The sequence below is a fragment of the Nicotiana tomentosiformis genome, chromosome 9 (assembly GCF_000390325.3).
Source record: "Nicotiana tomentosiformis chromosome 9, ASM39032v3, whole genome shotgun sequence".
NCBI lineage: Eukaryota > Viridiplantae > Streptophyta > Magnoliopsida > Solanales > Solanaceae > Nicotiana > Nicotiana tomentosiformis.
Window position 1 is genome coordinate 45,347,750 of NC_090820.1, and position 18,406 is coordinate 45,366,155.

Genomic DNA, 18,406 nt, shown 5'->3' on the forward strand with positions numbered 1-18,406 from the left:
GAGATGAGGGGATCAAGGTTTTTGTTCCAGTTTCCTAACAAACACATGGCAAAACACTCTTCAAGGGAAATGGAGGTGGAAGCGGGCCAAAATCTCTTTGGAATAGTGGTCGCTAACAGTCGGTTGCTGCTCTTCCATATAAAAAAAGTGGTTGTACATGGATTAGAGACATGGGTCTTCCATTGCATTTCGGGTTAGAGAAAATCTTCAAAGCTATCGGAGACCAATGTGGAGGTTGGATGGAAATAGATGAAGAGACTTCTTTAAAAAAATCATCTCAAATGGGCGAGAATCAAAATTAAAGGTGATGGTGTTAGTGTTCCGAAGGAGATTACGATAGCAGATAAAGGCTTAGAGTCTACCATTCCTATTTGGTATGAATCACCGACGAGGGTGGTGGTCGGAAAAGAAGAAGAAGAAAGGGGGTTTGCTTGCGGGCAATAAAACCCTACTTTACTTAAGATAATAGCAACAGCTATAATATAGGAAGGGATGGGCATATGGGTACATCAAATACTGTGCCCATTTCAAATTAAAATGTGACCTAGGTCAGGGAGTAAGTGGTTATAATAATAGGGCCACAGATCTGATAAGTTTGGGTTCTCCACAGGCCCAACATATCATAGAAAATAAAAAAGACAAGGATTAAGGGAACTTATTGGGCTCGTTTTTATTTAATGAGGCCCAATTGACAGCACCAGTCCAAGATAATATGCCATCCTCAGATAAATTACCATAAGATCTCTTGGGCTCGTTTCTATTTTACGAGGCTCAAATACTTCCATCAGTTCAAAACTTTGTACCCTCCTCAGACAATTTAGACCCATTATTGGTGGAAATTGAGGCAAACAACAGCGTTCCTAGCAGCTATTTACAAAGCTCTACGGAAGTTATTAACGAAGAAAGAGGAATCACTTCTTTCCAATTTCAAGCGACAAATCAGATGATAATTCATGAAGAATGTGATGATTATGTAGATGCTATGAGCAACATTGAAGGTGAGGGCAATCAATTTGAGACGGGGGAAGATAGAAGTGACATGTAGATGTGTGATACCACTGAGATTGATCTCTGGTCAGTGGAGGAAGCAGGACCTTTAAAAATACAAGCTCAAGAAGAGGAGATATGAGGGGAGATGGATTCACCCTTATGGGTTTATAAGAATGTGTTGAGACTTAGCAAGCAATTTGGAGTTGACCTTCAGTGATGTGAAAGGGAGGATCTAGCTCTCTTCAAAAAAATTGATAGTAGCAGGCAAATTAATAGAAAAGAAGCGAAAATCAACACCATGGAGACTCCCAAAAGAAAAGGCAGTAACGAATTAAAAGGCTTGATCATTGACATGAAATTCAAAATCATTGGGACAAGGAACAGGGGGAAATAGACCTCAATTGTGAATCCATGAATATCAAGATTATATCTTAGAATGTGAGGGGTTTGAATGGGATCGATAAGAAGAAGGTAATTAAATCATTGATTGAAGAGTGGAGAGCAGATATTTATTGCTTTCAAGAGACTAAGTTGGAAGAAAATTATAGTTCAATTGTTAGGCATTTGTGTAGCAACAGATGGGCAGATTATGTGGGGTTGGAAGCTAATGGGAGAAGTGGTGGAATATTAAGTATGTGGGATCGAAGGGCGTGCATGGGGGAACTAGTTGTAACGACCCAGCCGGTCGTTTTGAGAGTTATAACCTTGTTTTCCCCATTCCTACTTCTTTTTGTGTTATTCAGCTATATTATATTATATCGGGTTAGTTGGTTCGAGTCCGGAAAGAACTCGGAGTGAAATAAGACACTTAGTCTCATAATTAAAAAATTTAAGTTAGAAAAGTGGATCGGATATGGACCTATATGTAAACAACCTCGGATTTGAATTTTGATAACTCCAATAGCTCCATTTGTGATTTTGGGCTTAGGAGCGTGTCCAGAATATTATTTGAAAGTCCGTAGAGGAATTAGGATTGAAATGCCGAAAGTTTTATTTTTGAGAAGTTTGACCGAGGGGTTGGAATCCGATTCTGAAAATTTGGAATACCTCTGTTATGTAATTTAGGACTTGTGTGCAAAGTTTGAGGTCAATCAGACGTGATTTGATAGGCTCCGGAGTTGTTTGTAGAAATTAGAAATTTCAACATTCATTAGGCTTGAATTGGGGTATTATTCATGGTTTTAGCGTTGTTTGAGGTAATTTGAGGATTCTACTAATTCGTATGATATTTTAGGAATTGTTGGTATATTTGGTTGAGGTCCCGAGGGCCTCGGGTGAGTTTCGGATGGTTAACGGATCAAAAATTGAACTAGAATAGCTGCTGCAATTTCCTTCTGTTGGAAATTGCTTCTGCCCAGAAATAGAGCTCAGGGTCGAGGGCCACAATCGAAGCCCAGATCGAGCTCAGGGTCGAGGGCCACGATCGAAGCCATGATCGAGCCTAGAGTCGAGGGCCACGATCTAAGGCATGATCGAACCCAGGGTCGAGGGTCACGGTCGAAGGCAGGGTCAAAGACATAATCGAGGGCCAGGATTGAGAACCAGGATCGAGGGACAAGACCCAGGACCAGGATCGAGAACCTCGATCGAAGGCCAAGATCGAGGACCAAGATCGAGGCAGAACCGAGGATGTCTGGGCAGAATTATAAAAATAGGGACATCGTCCCATTTGCCATTTTTGATAAATTGGAGCTTGGGGAGAGGCGATTTTTGATATATTTTCAAGGAAAACTTGAGGTAAGTCCCTTGTGATCATTTCTACTCCATAATATTGAATTTTTATTGAATAATCCGACTAGATTACATGATTTTGAGGTGTAAATCAGAGATTGGAACTTAGAAATTTAGAAATAAGATTTGTAGATTTGGGGGTCGAGTTGAGGTCGAATTTTGGTAAAATTGGTATGGGTAAACTCGTGAATGAATGGGCTTTCGGATTTTATAACTTTTGTCAGGTTCCGATATGTGGGCCCCACGGGCAATTTTTGAGCCAATTTTGGATTTTGGTCTAATTTTAAAGCTTTTCTTGTGGAATTCATTCCATTAGCGTATATTGATGGTATTATACTGATTGTGAATAGACTTGGAGCATTTGGAGGCAGAGTCTAGAGGCAAGAGCATTGCGGGGTAGAGATTTGACCGGTTTGAGGTAAGTAACGATTGTAAATCTAGTCCTGAGGGTATGAAACCCCGGATTTTGTATCATTCTATTATTTTGAAGTGACGCACATGCTAGGTGACGGGCGTGTGGGCGTGCACTGTTGGGGATTTGTGACTTGGTTCATCCCGTAGCAACTGTAAAGCTACATACTTTGTTGAAACCATTTGATACTTATATGTTTTAGAAAGAATTTCTGTAAATAGGGTTGAATGCCATGTTTGGGCCTTACGCCAATGTTGTTTGGACCCTTAGGGGTTGTTTCTTACCATCCTCTCACTGTTTTCGATTGAAAATCTATACTCAGTCATGTTTATATTTGCTTACCGCATAACTCAGTTTTATGACTCTATTTTGATGCATATAAATATTTTGGGCCGAATGCCCTATTTTACTGAAATGCCCGAGGGTCTGATTTGTGAGGATGAGTGTGGATTGGGGCTGCCCGCCTGCAGCATACTTTATGATTGAGTGAGGCCAAGGGCCTGATTTGTGAGGATGAGTGTGGATAGGGGCTGCCCGCCTACAGCATACTTAATATTATTGCACGTGAGTTGTCCGTGCAAATTATAGCGCTTGGGCTGAAGGAGCCCCTTCGGAGTCTATACACACCCCCAGTGAGCGCAGGTACCTACTGAGTGCGAGTGCCGAGTGATTGGGAGGTAACAGTGATTTTGAGGTATACCCGAGTGGCAAGAGTGATTGTGAGGTATGCCCGAGTGGCAAGAGTGATTGTGAGGTATGTCCGAGTGGCAAGAGTGATTGTGAGATATGCCCGAGTGGCACGAGCGACTGTGAGGTTTGCCCGAGGGGCTGTATATGAGTGTTGTTTTGCCCGAGGGGCTGTTTATGATTTCATCATTTTTGTTCACCTTTGCATTGAGCCTTCGTTAGAAAAACTATTGAAAAAATATCTTTAAATGATTTTTACTGGAACTGGGTTTAAACGAGATATTTGATTCAAATCCTGATTTTAAAAGCATGTGGTATTTTACTGAGATTTCCTAATATGAACGTTATATGCTTTATTGCTTGTCGCTACTGCTCAGTCTTTATTTATTGTTGTTACTTACTAAGTTGGTGTACTCACGTTACTCCCTGCACCTTGTGTGCAGATTCAGGTATAGCTGGACACGGTAGCGTTTACTGAGTGTTCTGGTTGCAGATTTTCTTGGAGATAGCAAGGTAGCTGTTTGGCGATCGCAGCCCCTGCTCTTCTCCCTCTTATCTTCCTCTAGTTGTATTTAGTAATTTTCCGGGCTGAGTTAGCCTTGATATTGTTAGATAGATTATAGTATATGCTCATGACTAGTGACACCCCGATATCGGGCTTTTCTTTTCGCACTTCTGTTTTTCTTTGATTTGAACTCTTTAAATAGAGGTTTTATGTTAAATAACCTTGAAATTATCTTTGAAATGAAAATATCGTTTTGTTTTGGAAATGAGTCGGCTTGCCTTGTTCCACGGTAGGTGCCATCACGACAGGGTTAGTTTTCGGTCATGACAGATTGGTATCACAGCCTAGGTTACATAGGTCTCACGAGTCATGAGCAGGTTTAGTAGAGTCTTGAGGATCGGTACGGAGACGTCTGTACTTATCTTAAGGAGGCTGCAGAACCTTTAGGAAACTCCACATTCTTGAATTCTTATCGTGCGAATCTGTTGATTCTAGTAACTAAACATCTGTTGTTTCATTCTCTCACAGATGGTGAGGACTCGTGCTACCAGTCAGGAGGGCCAGCTACCAGTACCACCAGCCAGGGCCGCGAGAGGACGATGTCGCGGTAGAGGTCGTGGTAGGGGCAGAGGTGCAGCCCGTTTAGCAGTTGGGGCAGTACCTATAGATCCACCGGTTGTCCCAGATTAGGACCAAGTTCTAGTTGTTGATGCACCAGTTCAAGCACCACCTGTGCCTATTGTGATTCCAGGCCTTCAGGAGGCCTTAGCTCAGATTCTGACAGCGTGTACTGGCCTTGCTCAGGCGGTCTCTATTTTGACGGCCGCAACCACTTCTCAGGCCAGGGGAGGCACTCAGACTCGCGTCGCTCGCACACCCGAGCAGGTTATCCAGGGACTTCAGACATCAGAGGCACCACCAGCCCATCCGGCTGCTGTTGCGCAGGATTATATGGTTTCTTCTATGCTTGAGGATGATCAGCATAGGTTGGAGAGGTTTGGGAGACTTCAGCCACTACCTTTCAGTGGCACAGAGAGAGAGGATGTTCAGGACATTTTGGACAGGTGTCAGAGGATACTCCGTACTACTGGTATTTTGGAGACCTGTGGGGTCTCATTCACTACCTTTCAGTTTTCTGGGGCCGCACTCAGATGGTGGGAGACTTACGAGAGGCGTAGGCCTGTTGGCGCAGCACCCCTTACTTGGTAGTAGTTCTCCGTGGTCTTTTTGGAGAAGTTCATGCCTCGATCCCGTAGAGAGAAGCTACGTAGATAGTTTGAGCGGCTCCGCCAGGGTGATATGTCTATGATGCAGTATGAGATGCGGTTCTCCAAGTTGGCCCATCATGCTATCTGGTTGGTTCCCACGAACAGAGAGAGGATCATGAGGTTTATTGATGGCCTCACTTATCAGCTACAGTTGCTCATGACCAGGGAGTGGGTTTCGGGTGCTACCTTCGATGAGGTTGTCAACATTGCTCGGCATATTGAGATGGTTCGCGGTCAGGAGAGGGTTGAGCGGGAGGCCAAGAGGCCTCATGGTCAGGGTGGATTCAGCGGTGCTCCTTTTGGGGGTCAGTTCCAGCACGGTAGAGGTCGTCATTTCAGACAGGCTCAGTCAGCTCGACCATTTCATCAGGGTGCATCATCTGGCCATAGTTCTCACAATTCTCATCAAGGCCACTCATCACTTAGTGCCCTTCAAGTTCAGAGTTCGTCCCGTGCTCCACATGTTCAGGGCTCTTCCATGCCAGGTTCTTTTACCAGTCATCCCGGTGCTAGGGGTTCCTTTCAGTTTCCGCCGCCAGAACCACGGAGTTATTTTGAGTGTGAGGAGCTTGGGCATATGTGCAGGCAGTGTCCTCGTCATCGTGGAGGTCTATCTCAGTAGAGGAGTCAACATCCGACTACAGCACCAGCTACCTCACCATCCTCCTAGTCAGCTCGGGGTGGAGGTCAGTCAGATAGGGGTCACCCTAGAGGGGGAGGCATATCAAGGGGTGGTCAGGCCCGTTTCTATGCTCTCCCTGCCAGACCATATGCTATTGCTTCAGATGTTGTGATTACAGGTATTGTCTCAGTTTGCCACAGAGATGCCTCGGTATTATTTGACCCTGGTTCTACGTATTCATATGTTTTCTCATATTTCGCTCATTTTCTGGATATGCCCCGTGAGTCCTTAGTTTAATCTGTACATATATCTACTCATGTGGGCGATACTATTATTGTGGACAGCGTATATCGATCATGTATGGTGACTATTGGGGGTCTGGAGACCCGAGTAGATCTATTGTTGCTCAGTATGGTTGACTTTGATGTGATATTGGGTATGGATTGGTTATCTCCATGTCATATTGTTCTAGATTATCACGCTAAGACGGTGACGTTGGCTATGCCGGGAATTTCGAGGGTTGAGTGGAGCAATTCTGTAGATTATGTACCAAGTAGGGTGATTTCATATTTGAAGGCTCAGTGCATAGTTGAGAAGGGTTGCCTATCTTATTTGGCTTTTGTAAGGGATGTTAGTGCAGAGACTCCTGTCATTTATTCTGTTCCAGTGGTACGTGTTTTTTCGGATGTGTTTCCGGCAGAACTACTGGCATGCTGCCTGACAGGGATATTGACTTTGGTATTGATTTGGTGCCGGGCACTCAGCCCATTTCTATTCCACCGTATCATATGGCACCGGCGGAGTTGAAGGAATTGAAAAAACAGCTACAGGAACTCCTTGATAAGGGGTTTATTCGGCCTAGTGTGTCACCTTGGGGTGCACCGGTTCTATTTGTGAAAAGGAAGGATGGTTCCATGAGAATGTGTATTGATTACAGGCAGTTGAACAAGGTCACAGTCAAGAACAAGTATCATTTACCTCGTATTGATGATTTATTCGACCAGCTTCAGGGAGCGAGGGTGTTCTCCAAGATTGATTTGAGGTCCGGTTATCACCAGCTGAAGATTCGGGATTCAGATATTCTCAAGACAGCTTTTGGAACACGATATGGCCATTATGAGTTCTTGGTGATGTCTTTTGGGATGACCAATGCCCTAGCAGCGTTCATGCATCTGATGAACAGTGTATTCCATCCCTATTTGGACTCATTCGTCATTGTATTCATTGACGATATCCTGGTGTACTCTCGTAGCCAGGAAGAGCACGCTCAGTATTTGAGGGTTGTATTGCAGAGATTAAGGGAGGAGAAGCTTTATGCAAAGTTCTCTAAATGTGAGTTTTGGCTCAGTTCAGTAGCATTCTTGGGGCACGTGGTGTCCAGAGAGGGTATTCAGGTGGATCCGAAGAAGATAGAGGCGGTGCAAAGTTGGCCCAGACCGTCCTCAACCACAGAGATTATGAGCTTTCTTAGTTTGGCGGGTTACTACCGTCGCTTTATGGAGGGATTTTCATCTATTGCATCACCCTTGACCAAATTGACCCAAAAGGGTGCTCCATTCAGGTGGTCGGATGAATGTGAGGAGAGCTTTCAGAAGCTCAAGACTGCTTTGACCACAACTCCAGTATTAGTTTTGCCATCAGTTTCAGGTTCTTACATCGTGTATTATGATGCCTCGAGGATAGGCATTGGTTGTGTTTTAATGCAGGAGGGTAGGGTGATTTCTTATGCCTCGCGCCAGTTGAAGACCCATGAGAAGAACTATCTTATCCATGATCTTGAGTTAGCAGCCATTGTTCACGCCTTGAAGATTTGGCGTCATTATCTGTATGGGGTTCATTGTGAGATCTATACTGATCACCGGAGTCTGCAGTCTTTGTTAAAGAAGAAGGATCTTAATTTGCGTCAGCGGAGATGGTTGGAGCTTCTTAAGGACTATGATATCACTATTTTGTACCATCCGGGGAAGGCCAATGTGGTGGCCGATGCATTGAGTCGCCGGGCAGAGAGTTTGGGGAGTTTAGCATATCTTCCAACAGCAGAGAGACCTTTGGCATTAGATGTTCAGACCTTGGTAGGCCAGCTTGTCAGATTGGATATTTCGGAGCCTAGTAGGGTATTGGCTTGTGTGGTCTCCAGGTCTTCTCTTTATGACCGTATCAGGGAGCGTCAGTATGATGACCCTCACTTTCTCGTTCTTTAGGACAGAGTTCGGAGAGGTGATGCTAGGGATGTAACTATTGGTGATGATGGGGTACTGAGAATGCAGGGTCGGATATGTGTGCCTAATAGATATGGGCTTCGATAGATGATTCTTGAGGAGGCCCACAGCTCGCGATATTCCATCCGGGTGCGACGAAGATGTACTAGGATTTGAGGCAGCACTATTGGTAGAGGCGGATGAAAAAGGATATAGTTGGGTTTGTGGCTCGGTGTCTAAATTGTCAGCAGGTTAAGTATGAGCATCAAATATTGGGTGGCTTGCTTTAGAGGTTAGAGATCCCGGAGTGGAAGTGGGAGCGGATCACTATGGACTTTGTAGTTGGGCTCCCACGGACTTCGAGGAAGTTTGACGCTATTTGGGTTATTGTGGATCGACTGACCAAGTTCGCGCACTTCATTCCATTTTGTACTACTTACTCTTCAGAGCGGTTGGTTGAAATTTACATCCGAGAGATCGTTCGCCTGCATGGTGTCCCAGTTTCCATCATTTCAGATAGGGGTACTCAGTTCACATCGCAGTTTTGGAGGGCCGTGCAGCGAGAGTTGGGTACTCAGGTTGAGTTAAGCACAGCTTTTCACCCTCAGACGGACGGGCAGCTCGAGTGCACTATTCAGATATTGGAGGACATATTGCGTGCTTGTGTCATTGACTTTGGGGGTTCATGGGACTAGTTTCTGCCACTCGCTGAGTTTGCATATAACAACAGTTATCAGTCGAGTATTCAGATGGCTCCGTACGAGGCTTTATATGGGAGGAGATGTAGATCTCCGGTTGGATGGTTTGAGTCGGGTGAGGCTAGGCTCCTAGGTACAGACTTGGTCCAGGACGCATTAGATAAGGTAAAAGTGATTCAGGAGCGGCTTCGCACGGCGCAGTCCAGGTAGAAGAGCTACAAGGATAGGAAGGTCTGTGATGTGTCTTTTATGGTTGGGGAGAAGGTTTTGCTGAAGGTATCACCCGTGAAGGGAGTTATGAGGTTTGGGAAGAGGGGCAAGTTGAGCCCCCGATTCATTGGACCTTTTAAGGTGCTTCAGAGAATAGGGGAGGTGGCTTATAAGCTTGCCTTGCCACCCAGCTTGTCAAGTGTGCATCCAGTGTTTCATGTTTCCATGCTCCGGAAGTATATTGGAGATATGTCCCATGTTTTGGATTTCAGCACGGTTCAGTTGGAGGGAGATATGACTTATGATGTGGAGCTGGTGGCTATTTTGGATCGGCAGGTTCGAAGGTTGAGGTCAAAGGATATAGCTACAGTGAAGGTGCAATGGAGAGGTCAGCATGTGGAGGAGGCCACCTGGGAGACCGAGCGGGAGAAGCGGAGCAAATATCCACGCCTATTCGAGCTCCAAATATGTTTCTAGACCCGTTCGAGGACGAACGGATATTTAAGAGGGGGAGGATGTAACCACCCGACCGGTCGTTTCGAGAGTTATAACCTTGTTTTCCCCATTCCTATTTCTTTTTGTGTTATTCAGCTATATTATGTTATATCGGGTTAGTTGGTTCGAGTCCAAAAGGAACTAGGAGTGAAATGAGACACTTAGTCTCATAATTGAAAATTTTAAGTTAGAAAAGTGGACCGGATATGGACCTATATGTAAAAGACCTCGGATTTGAATTTTGATGATTCCAATAGCTCCGTATGGTGATTTTGGGATTAGGAGCGTGTCCGGAATATTATTTGGAAGTCCGTAGAGGAATTAGGCTTGAAATGCCGAAAGTTTTATTTTTGAGAAGTTTGACCGGGGGTTGACTTTTTGATATGGGGGTCGGAATCCGATTCTGAAAATTTGGAATACCTCTGTTATGTCATTTAGGACTTGTGTACAAAATTTCAATTCAATCAGACGTGATTTGATAGGTTCCAGAGTTGTTTGTAGAAATTAGAAATTTCAACGTTCATTAGGCTTGAATTGGGGTGTAATTCATGGTTTTAGCATTATTTGAGGTGATTTGAGGATTCGACTAAGTTCGTATGATGTTTTAGGACTTGTTGTTATATTTGGTTGAGGTCCCGAGGGCCTCGGGTGAGTTTCGCATGGTTAACGGATCAAAAATTGAACTAGAACAGTTGCTGCAATTTCCTTCTGTTGGAAATTGCTTTTGCCCAGAAATCGAGCCCAGATCGAGCTCAGGGTCGAGGGCCACAATCGAAGCCCAGATCGAGCTCAGGGTCGAGGGCCACGATCGAAGCCATGATCGAGCCAAGAGTCGAGGGCCACGATCTAAGGCATGATCGAACCCAGGGTTGAGGGTCACGGTCGAAGGTAGGGTCGAAGACATAATCGAGGGCCAGGATCGAGAACCAAGATCGAGGGGCAGGACTAAGGACTTGGATCGAGGACCTCGATCAAAGGCCAAGATCGAGGCAGAACCAAGGATGTCTGGGAAGAATTATAAAAATAGGGACTTCGTCCCATTTGCCATTTTTGATAAATTAGAGCTTGGGGAGAGGCGATTTTTGATATATTTTCAAGGAAAACTTGAGGTAAGTCCCTTGTGATCATTTCTACTCCATAATATTGAATTATCATTGAATAAGCCAACTAGATTACATGATTTTGAGGTGTAAATTAGAGATTAAAACTTAGAAATTTGGAAATAAGATTTGTAGATTTGAGGGTCGAGTTGAGGTTGGATTTTGCTAAAATTGGTATGGGTAGACTCGTGCTTGAATGCGCTTTCAGATTTTGTAACTTTTGTCGGGTTCCGAGATGTGGGCCCCACAAGCGATCTTTGAGCCAATTTCGGGTTTTGGTCTAATTTTGAAGCTTTTCTTGTGGAATTCATTCCATTAGCGTATATTGATGGTATTATACTGATTGTGAATAGATTTGGAGCATTTGGAGGCAGAGTCCAAAGGCAAGAGAATTGCGGGGTAGAGATTTGACCGGTTTGAGGTAAGTAACGATTGTAAATCTAGTCCTCAGGGTATGAAACCCCGGATTTCATATCATTCTATTATTTTGAAGTGACGCACATGCTAGGTGACGGGCGTGTGGGCATGCACAGTTGGGGATTTGTGACTTGGTCCATCCCGTAGCAACTGTAAAGTTGCATACTTTGTTGAAACCATTTGATACTTATATGTTTTAGAAAGAATTTCTGTAAATTGGGTTGAATGCCATGTTTGGGCCTTGCGCCAATGCTGTTTGGACCCTTAGGGGATGTTTCTTACCATCCTCTCACTTTTTTCGATTGAAAATCTATACTCAGTCATGTTTATATTTATTTACCGCATAACTTAGTTTTATGACTCTATTTTGATGCATATAAATGTTTGGGGCCGAATGCCCTATTTTACTGAAATGCCCGAGGGCCTGATTTGTGAGGATGAGTGTGGATCAGGGCTACCCGCCTGCAGCATACTTTATGACTGAGTGAGGCCGAGGGCCTCATTGGTGAGGATGAGTGTGGATTGGGGTTTCCCGCCTGCAACATACTTTATTATTATCGCACGTGAGTTGTCCATGCAGATTATAGTGCTTGGGCTTAAGGAGCCCCTCCAGAGTCTGTACACACCCCCAGTTAGTGCAGGTACCTACTGAGTGTGAGTGCTGAGTGCCGAGTGCTGAGTGACTGGGAGGCAAGAGTGATTGTGAGGTATGCCCGAGTGGCAAGAGTGATTGTGAGGTATGCCCGAGTGGCAAGAGTGATTGTGAGGTATCCCCGAGTGGCACGAGCGACTGTGAGGTTTGCCCGAGGGGTTGTATATGAGTGATGTTTTTCCCGAGGGGCTGTTTATGATTTCATAATTTTTGCTCACCTTTTCATTGATCCTTCGTTAGAAAAACTGTTGGAAAAATATCTTTAAATGATTTTTACTAGAATTGGGTTTAAACGAGATGTTTGATTCAAATCCTGATTTTAAAAGCATGTGGTATTTTACTGAGATTTCCTGATATGAACGTTATATGCTTTATTGCTCGTCACTACTGCTCAATCTTTATTTATTGTTGTTACTTACTGAGTTGGCGTACGCACGTTACTCCATGCACCTTGTGTGCATATTCATGTATAGCTAGACACGGTAGCGGTTACTGAGTGTTCTGGTTGCAGATTTACTTGGAGATAGCAAGGTAGCTGTTTGGCGATTGCTGCCCCTGCTCTCCTCCCTCTTATCTTCCTCTAGTTGTATTTAGCTATTTTCCGGGTTTAGTTAGCCTTGATATTGTTAGATAGATTGTAGTATATGCTCATGACTAGTGACACCCCGATGTCGGGCTTTTCTTTTTCGCACTTTTGTTTTTCTTTGATTTGAACTCTTTAAATGGAGGTTTTATGTTAAATAACCTTGAAATTATCTTTGAAATGAAAATATCATTTTGTTTTGGAAATGAGTCGGCTTGCCTAGTTTCACGATAGGCGCCATCACGACAGGGGTTAGTTTTGGGTCGTGACACTAGTAAATATTGGTCTATATAGCATTTCATGTAGACTTAACTCCCTACATAACAATTTTGGATGGGTTCTCACAGGGGTGTATGATCCACATAATAGAAGAGAAAGAAAGGAATTGCGGTGGGAGCTTGTAGCTACTAGAGGGATATGTGAATGGCCTTGGGTGGTTTGTGGGGATTTCGATACTACTAGATTTGCAAATGAAAGAAGGGTAAATGGAGTTTCTACTAGAACTATGGGGGATTTTTCTAATATCATAGGGGAACTGGAGCTTGTTGACCCTCCACTAACGGGGGGAATGTACACTTGGACAAAGGGGGGAAATCATGATTTTTCTTCTAGAATTGATAGATTTTTATTCTCTGTCGAATGGGATGAGGAGTTTAGTAACATCAAGAAATACTTACTTCCAAGGATTAACTCTGACCATTGTCCCATTTTACTGACATGCGGGGACTGAGAATTCTTGAAATCTTACTTTAAATTTGAGAATTTGTAGATGGAGGTAGATGGATTCAAAGAAAGGGTGGAAGGCTGGTGGAATTCTTTTCAAATACAAGGTAGACCAGACTATGTTTTGGCTTGAAAACTTAAATGTTTGAAGACAAAGCTGAAACAATGGAATGCTAATAACTATGGGAGCCTGAACATAAAGAAAATTGGCATACTTGATTAGATTTCAGCAATGGATATTTTACAGTAGCAGAGACCACATACTGAAGATGAACTTCTTCAAAAGAAGAACTTACATATGGAGTTTGAGGAGATAGAAAAATATGAAGAGATCTCGTAGAGACAGAAATCTAGAAGACTTTAGCTAAAGGAAGGAGATAAAAACACAAAATATTTCTAGAAAATGGCCAATTCTCGCAGAAGGTTCAATTACATAGATAATCTGGAGGTTGAAGGAGAATTTATTACTGATCCAGAAGGTATTAAAAAGGAGATAGTAGAATTTTACCAGAACCTATATGTTGAAACAGAAACATGAAACCAAAACTATAATTTAATGGATGGGCCTTACATTTCAGAGGAAGAAACGGAGTGGCTACAAAGGGATTTTGACGAACATGAGGTATTGGAAAGTCTTAAATTATGTGTAGCTGATAAGTCCCCAGGGACTGATGGATACACTATGGGGGTTTTCATAAGTGTTGGGAGATAGTCGGGGAGGATCTCATGAAAACTATTAAGAATTTTCATTATAATGAATGCTTCGAAAAGAGTTTCAATGCCTCATACATAGCACTAATTCCTAAGAAGAATGGAGCAAAGGAGCTGCGATATTTTAGACCAATTAGCCTAATTAGAAGTGTGTATGAGAACATCTCCAAGCTTTGGACATAAAGATTGAAGAGAGTAGTGAATAAGCTGGTTGATGGTCATCAAATGGCATTTATAAAAGGGAGACAAATCATTGATGTTGCATTGATAGCTAATGAGTGTGTGGACTCTAGATTGAAAGGGCAGTATCTAGGGATCATGTGCAAGTTAGATATTGAGAAGGCATATGATCATGTTAATTAGAACTTTCTTCTAAAAATGCTAAAGGATATGGGTTTTGGTGCAAAATGGATTAAGTGGATCTCATTTTGTATTAAAACTGTGAAGTTTTCCATTATTGTCAATGGCTCCCCCGAAGAATTTTTTGCATCAGAGAGAGGTCTTAGACAAGTATATCCATTGTCACCTTTCCTATTTCTAATAGCCATGGAAGGGCTGGGTCAGATGCTGCAAAATGACAAAAGGAATGGGTGGATCTGGGGTTTCTCTGCATCAAATAGGGATGATAGTAGCTTGAAGATCACACATTTGTTGTATGCTGACGATTCACTGGTGTTTTGTGAAGCTAAGGTTGAGAAACTAAGACATCTAAGGCTCATTTTGGTTGTCTTTGAAGCGGTCTCAGAGTTGCATGTGAACTGGAGGAAAAGTATGTTGTTCCCGATCAAGGAAGTCCCAAACATTCAAGTATTAGCTACAATATTGGATTGACAGGTGGGATCACTGCCAACCACTTACTTGGGTTTGGCATTGGGTTCTAAAAAGAGACTTGCAATTTGGAAGATCCAATATTTTATCTCTGGGAGGTAGAGTGGTTTTGGTGAATTCTGTTTTGGATGCACTTCCAACATATATCATGTCCTTATTTTCTATTCCAGTTAAGATGAGAAAAAGAATAGATGCAGCAAGGAGGAATTTTATGTGGTAGGGCAGTAGAAACAAGAGAGTCATTCACTTATTTAACTGGGACTCACTCATTACCAGCAAAAGAGAAGGGGGTCTAGGTATCAGGAACTTAAAGGCACACAATCAGAGTCTGGTCATGAAGTGGTTGTGGAGGTATCAACTAGAACTAATGCTCTATGGAGGAAGGTCATATATGAGAAGTATGGCCAGTTGGATCAGTGGTGCACAAGACCTGTTAATACTCTTTATGGAGTGGGAGTTTGGAAAGTTATCAGGAAGATATGGAATTCTATGTTGTGCAATACTAGAATAAAGGTTGAAAATGGAAGGAAGACATTATTTTGGAATGATAGTTGGCTAGGACATGGTCCGCTAAAAGAACTATTCCCAGAATTTTACTGCATTGCTATAGTGCCAGATCTTAGAATGGAAGTAGGTTGGGGCAACATGGTTGGAACATCAATTTTAGAAGAGGTCTGCATGATTGGGAGCTTTGGAGAATTACTGAGTTTTTTACAACTTTGGAAGCTTTCCAAGGTCTTAAAGAATATGAAGATTCTCTTATCTAGAACAATGGTAAGAATGGGATGTATACTATCAAAGCAGCTTATCTTTTGTTATCAAAATCGGGTCGTCACATAGATGGTTGGCTATGAAAGAGTATCTGAAAAGTTAAAGCTCCTTATAAGGTGATTTGTTTCACATGGTTGGTAGCAAGAAAAGCATGCTTAACTCAAGAGAACCTGAAAAGGAGGGGATTCCAACTTTGCTCTAGATGTCTTTTATGCGGTAGGGAATTGGAAACGAATAGCCATTTATTCCTTTATTGCCCTATTACAAGTCAATTGTGGCAATTGTTCCTTAACATTGTTGGGCTAAGATGGTCTATGCCAGCTACTATTGTTGAGTTACTAAAATCGTGGAATAACACGGGGGACTCAGTCAGTCAAAAGACATGATGGAGACTGATACCTACATGCATATGGTGGACAGTATGGAAGAAGAGAAACTCGAGAGTTTTTGAAGACATATTATACAAATCCGTTCAGGATGTCAAGATGGACAGTATTATTCTATTTCATTTTTGGTGTAAAGAAAGTCTTGTAGAGGATCTCTGGTAGACATTTTAGAATTTTTGTAATTAGGTAGATGATCGGTGCCAAACCTACACCACTATTGAGTAGCGAGGATGGTCGATGCAGTTTTACCCAACAAGGTCGGGATCGATTTCCACAGGGAGTTAATTGATTTAGAATTAGGTATTTATCTAAATCTGGATGTGTGTGTTGTTCCTAATTGCACTTCCGAACATGATGGTATTGATTCTACTTCTATTTCTATTTCTATTGTATGTTAAGATTAAAGCTAAGTACAATATTTTTTATGATAGCTTTCAAGTGCTTAAAAAGACTAGGGTGGTGACTTCCGCCTAGGTGGATATCTAACGGGTATCAAGAATCTAGGGCGAGTTTGATTTGATTAGGGTCGTAATATAGCTATCACACCCAAGTACTCACTCTATACCTCTCGGTAGTTTGAGTAATTTTGCCCAATTTAACTTTCTCAAGTCCAAATGGGTATTCATGCAATACAAGTGATATTATCTCAAGTCGGGTATTACTATATCTAGGTTTAACTCTTTTATTGGGGCTATCAATTTCTTGAGTTCACCCCAATTCCTTGTTAGCCTAGTTTCCCTAGACTTAGTCCCTCTTTCTCAAGAAGAGCCTAAGTCACAAAGGCATGAATCAGTGTTTGCAACCACTAATTCTACAATTCTAGCATGAACTAGGCTAAATATCACTAACCCATAAACAATCACGCCCTAAAATTCAAGACCCATTAAATACCCACACTAGGGTTGGGTCACAACCCTAGCTATGGGTCTAGCTACTCATAATAATAGCAGATATCAAAGATAAAGAGAAGATATAATCTATAATACTAAATTAAAAGATGAAAATCTAGTGTTATAAGGTAAATCTAGTACAAAATTGCCCAAAAGGTAAAACCTAGTCGTCTCACGTACACAGCAAAAATATAACATAACCTAAAATTGACAAAACGATCTATTTATACTAAGCTGAAATTTTCGGACAAAAATATCCATGCGGAAGTTTCGCGGCCACGTAATTCTGACCGCGTCTGCACACTTGCTTTCGCGGCCGCGTAATTTTTATCGCGGTCCGCATTTCCTCATATCTGTACCTGGGGTGAACCTTGTTTCGCACACCACATAATTTCCACCGCGTCCGTGTGAGAGACTTCCGCGGCCGCGTAACTTCGACGCGGACCGCCCTTCTCATTTTTGCTTGAATTATGCACTCTCTGAACCTTAGCAACCGCGGTCCGCAGAATTCCCATCGCGGTCGTACTGGTACTTTGTGTCCACATATTCTTGTCGAGGTCCGCGTTCATGTTTGTGCCCAAAAAACCATCTCTCTAATTCTTCATATCGCGGACCTTGAAATAATGGCAGCGTCTGCGTTGATACTTTTGCGGCCGTATTTTTTTGTCGTGGTCCGTGTTCCATACCTCTTGGCCCAGTCTTGGTTTTTGTTTAGGTTTTGACTCTTGTATGAGTTGATTATGGCTCCTTTGGCTCATTTTGAACAATCCCTGCAAGCAAGCATATTAAGTTAGTTTTCGGGAATACCTTCACGTAGTTTTGGCTCAAAACACAAGTAAAAGAGAGCAATTAATAGGCTAAAATCTCTACTTATCAACTCCCCCAAACTTAAGCTTTTGCTTGTCCTCAAGAAAATAAGGTAATTCCCACCTCCACAAGAAAAGGAAAAGGATATTTCAGCTGGCCTAAGGTGACTTCATCAAGCATCAATTGGGACTAACAATTACCCTCAACACAAATGAATTATCAACAACGTGAACTTTTGAGTTCTATAGTTCTAATATGACACTAGAGTATCAAGAGTTGACTCAATTCATCAAGGAATCTTGCTCTCTCACGTACGTCATTGTGGATCCCAAACTCCTCCTCCTCTACTCTCCATGAGAAAATCTCACTTTTTAGAATGTAACACTCAAAACAAGGATTGTGAAGAAGTGCGCTTATCACTCTCAAAAGAATTCTACAAGTCCGGCTCTAAGTACCATAAGCTTTCCCCTTATGTAAATCACCACTAATGTAAGCTCACTCAACTTGAAATCATATAGGGCTTTAGCAGGGATGGTATGAAGGCTTTTGGATCAAGGTAGGACATAACGAACTATGATGGTTTCATCTTTCCTTAAGCACTCTATTTTCTCATTTCGGCTCATACTTTCTTTACTCTTTGAGTCATTTTTCTTCTTCCTTAGGGGAACTAGAGAGACAAACCGTCACTCTTTCTTACTCATGACAATCCTTTTTCTCCTTTT

The 18,406-nt window shown here is 42.5% G+C and overlaps 1 protein-coding gene across 1 annotated transcript; it reads left to right on the forward strand.

The window, feature by feature from the left end:
- The first annotated feature begins 14,380 nt into the window (after window positions 1-14,380).
- Window positions 14,381-16,433, forward strand: LOC104102687 (uncharacterized). The gene is made up of 3 exons (XM_009610471.2): window positions 14,381-14,809; window positions 15,107-15,604; window positions 16,419-16,433. Exons 1-3 carry the CDS (start codon window positions 14,381-14,383, stop codon window positions 16,431-16,433), a joined length of 942 nt encoding a protein of 313 aa, XP_009608766.2.
- The last annotated feature ends 1,973 nt before the right edge of the window (window positions 16,434-18,406 follow it).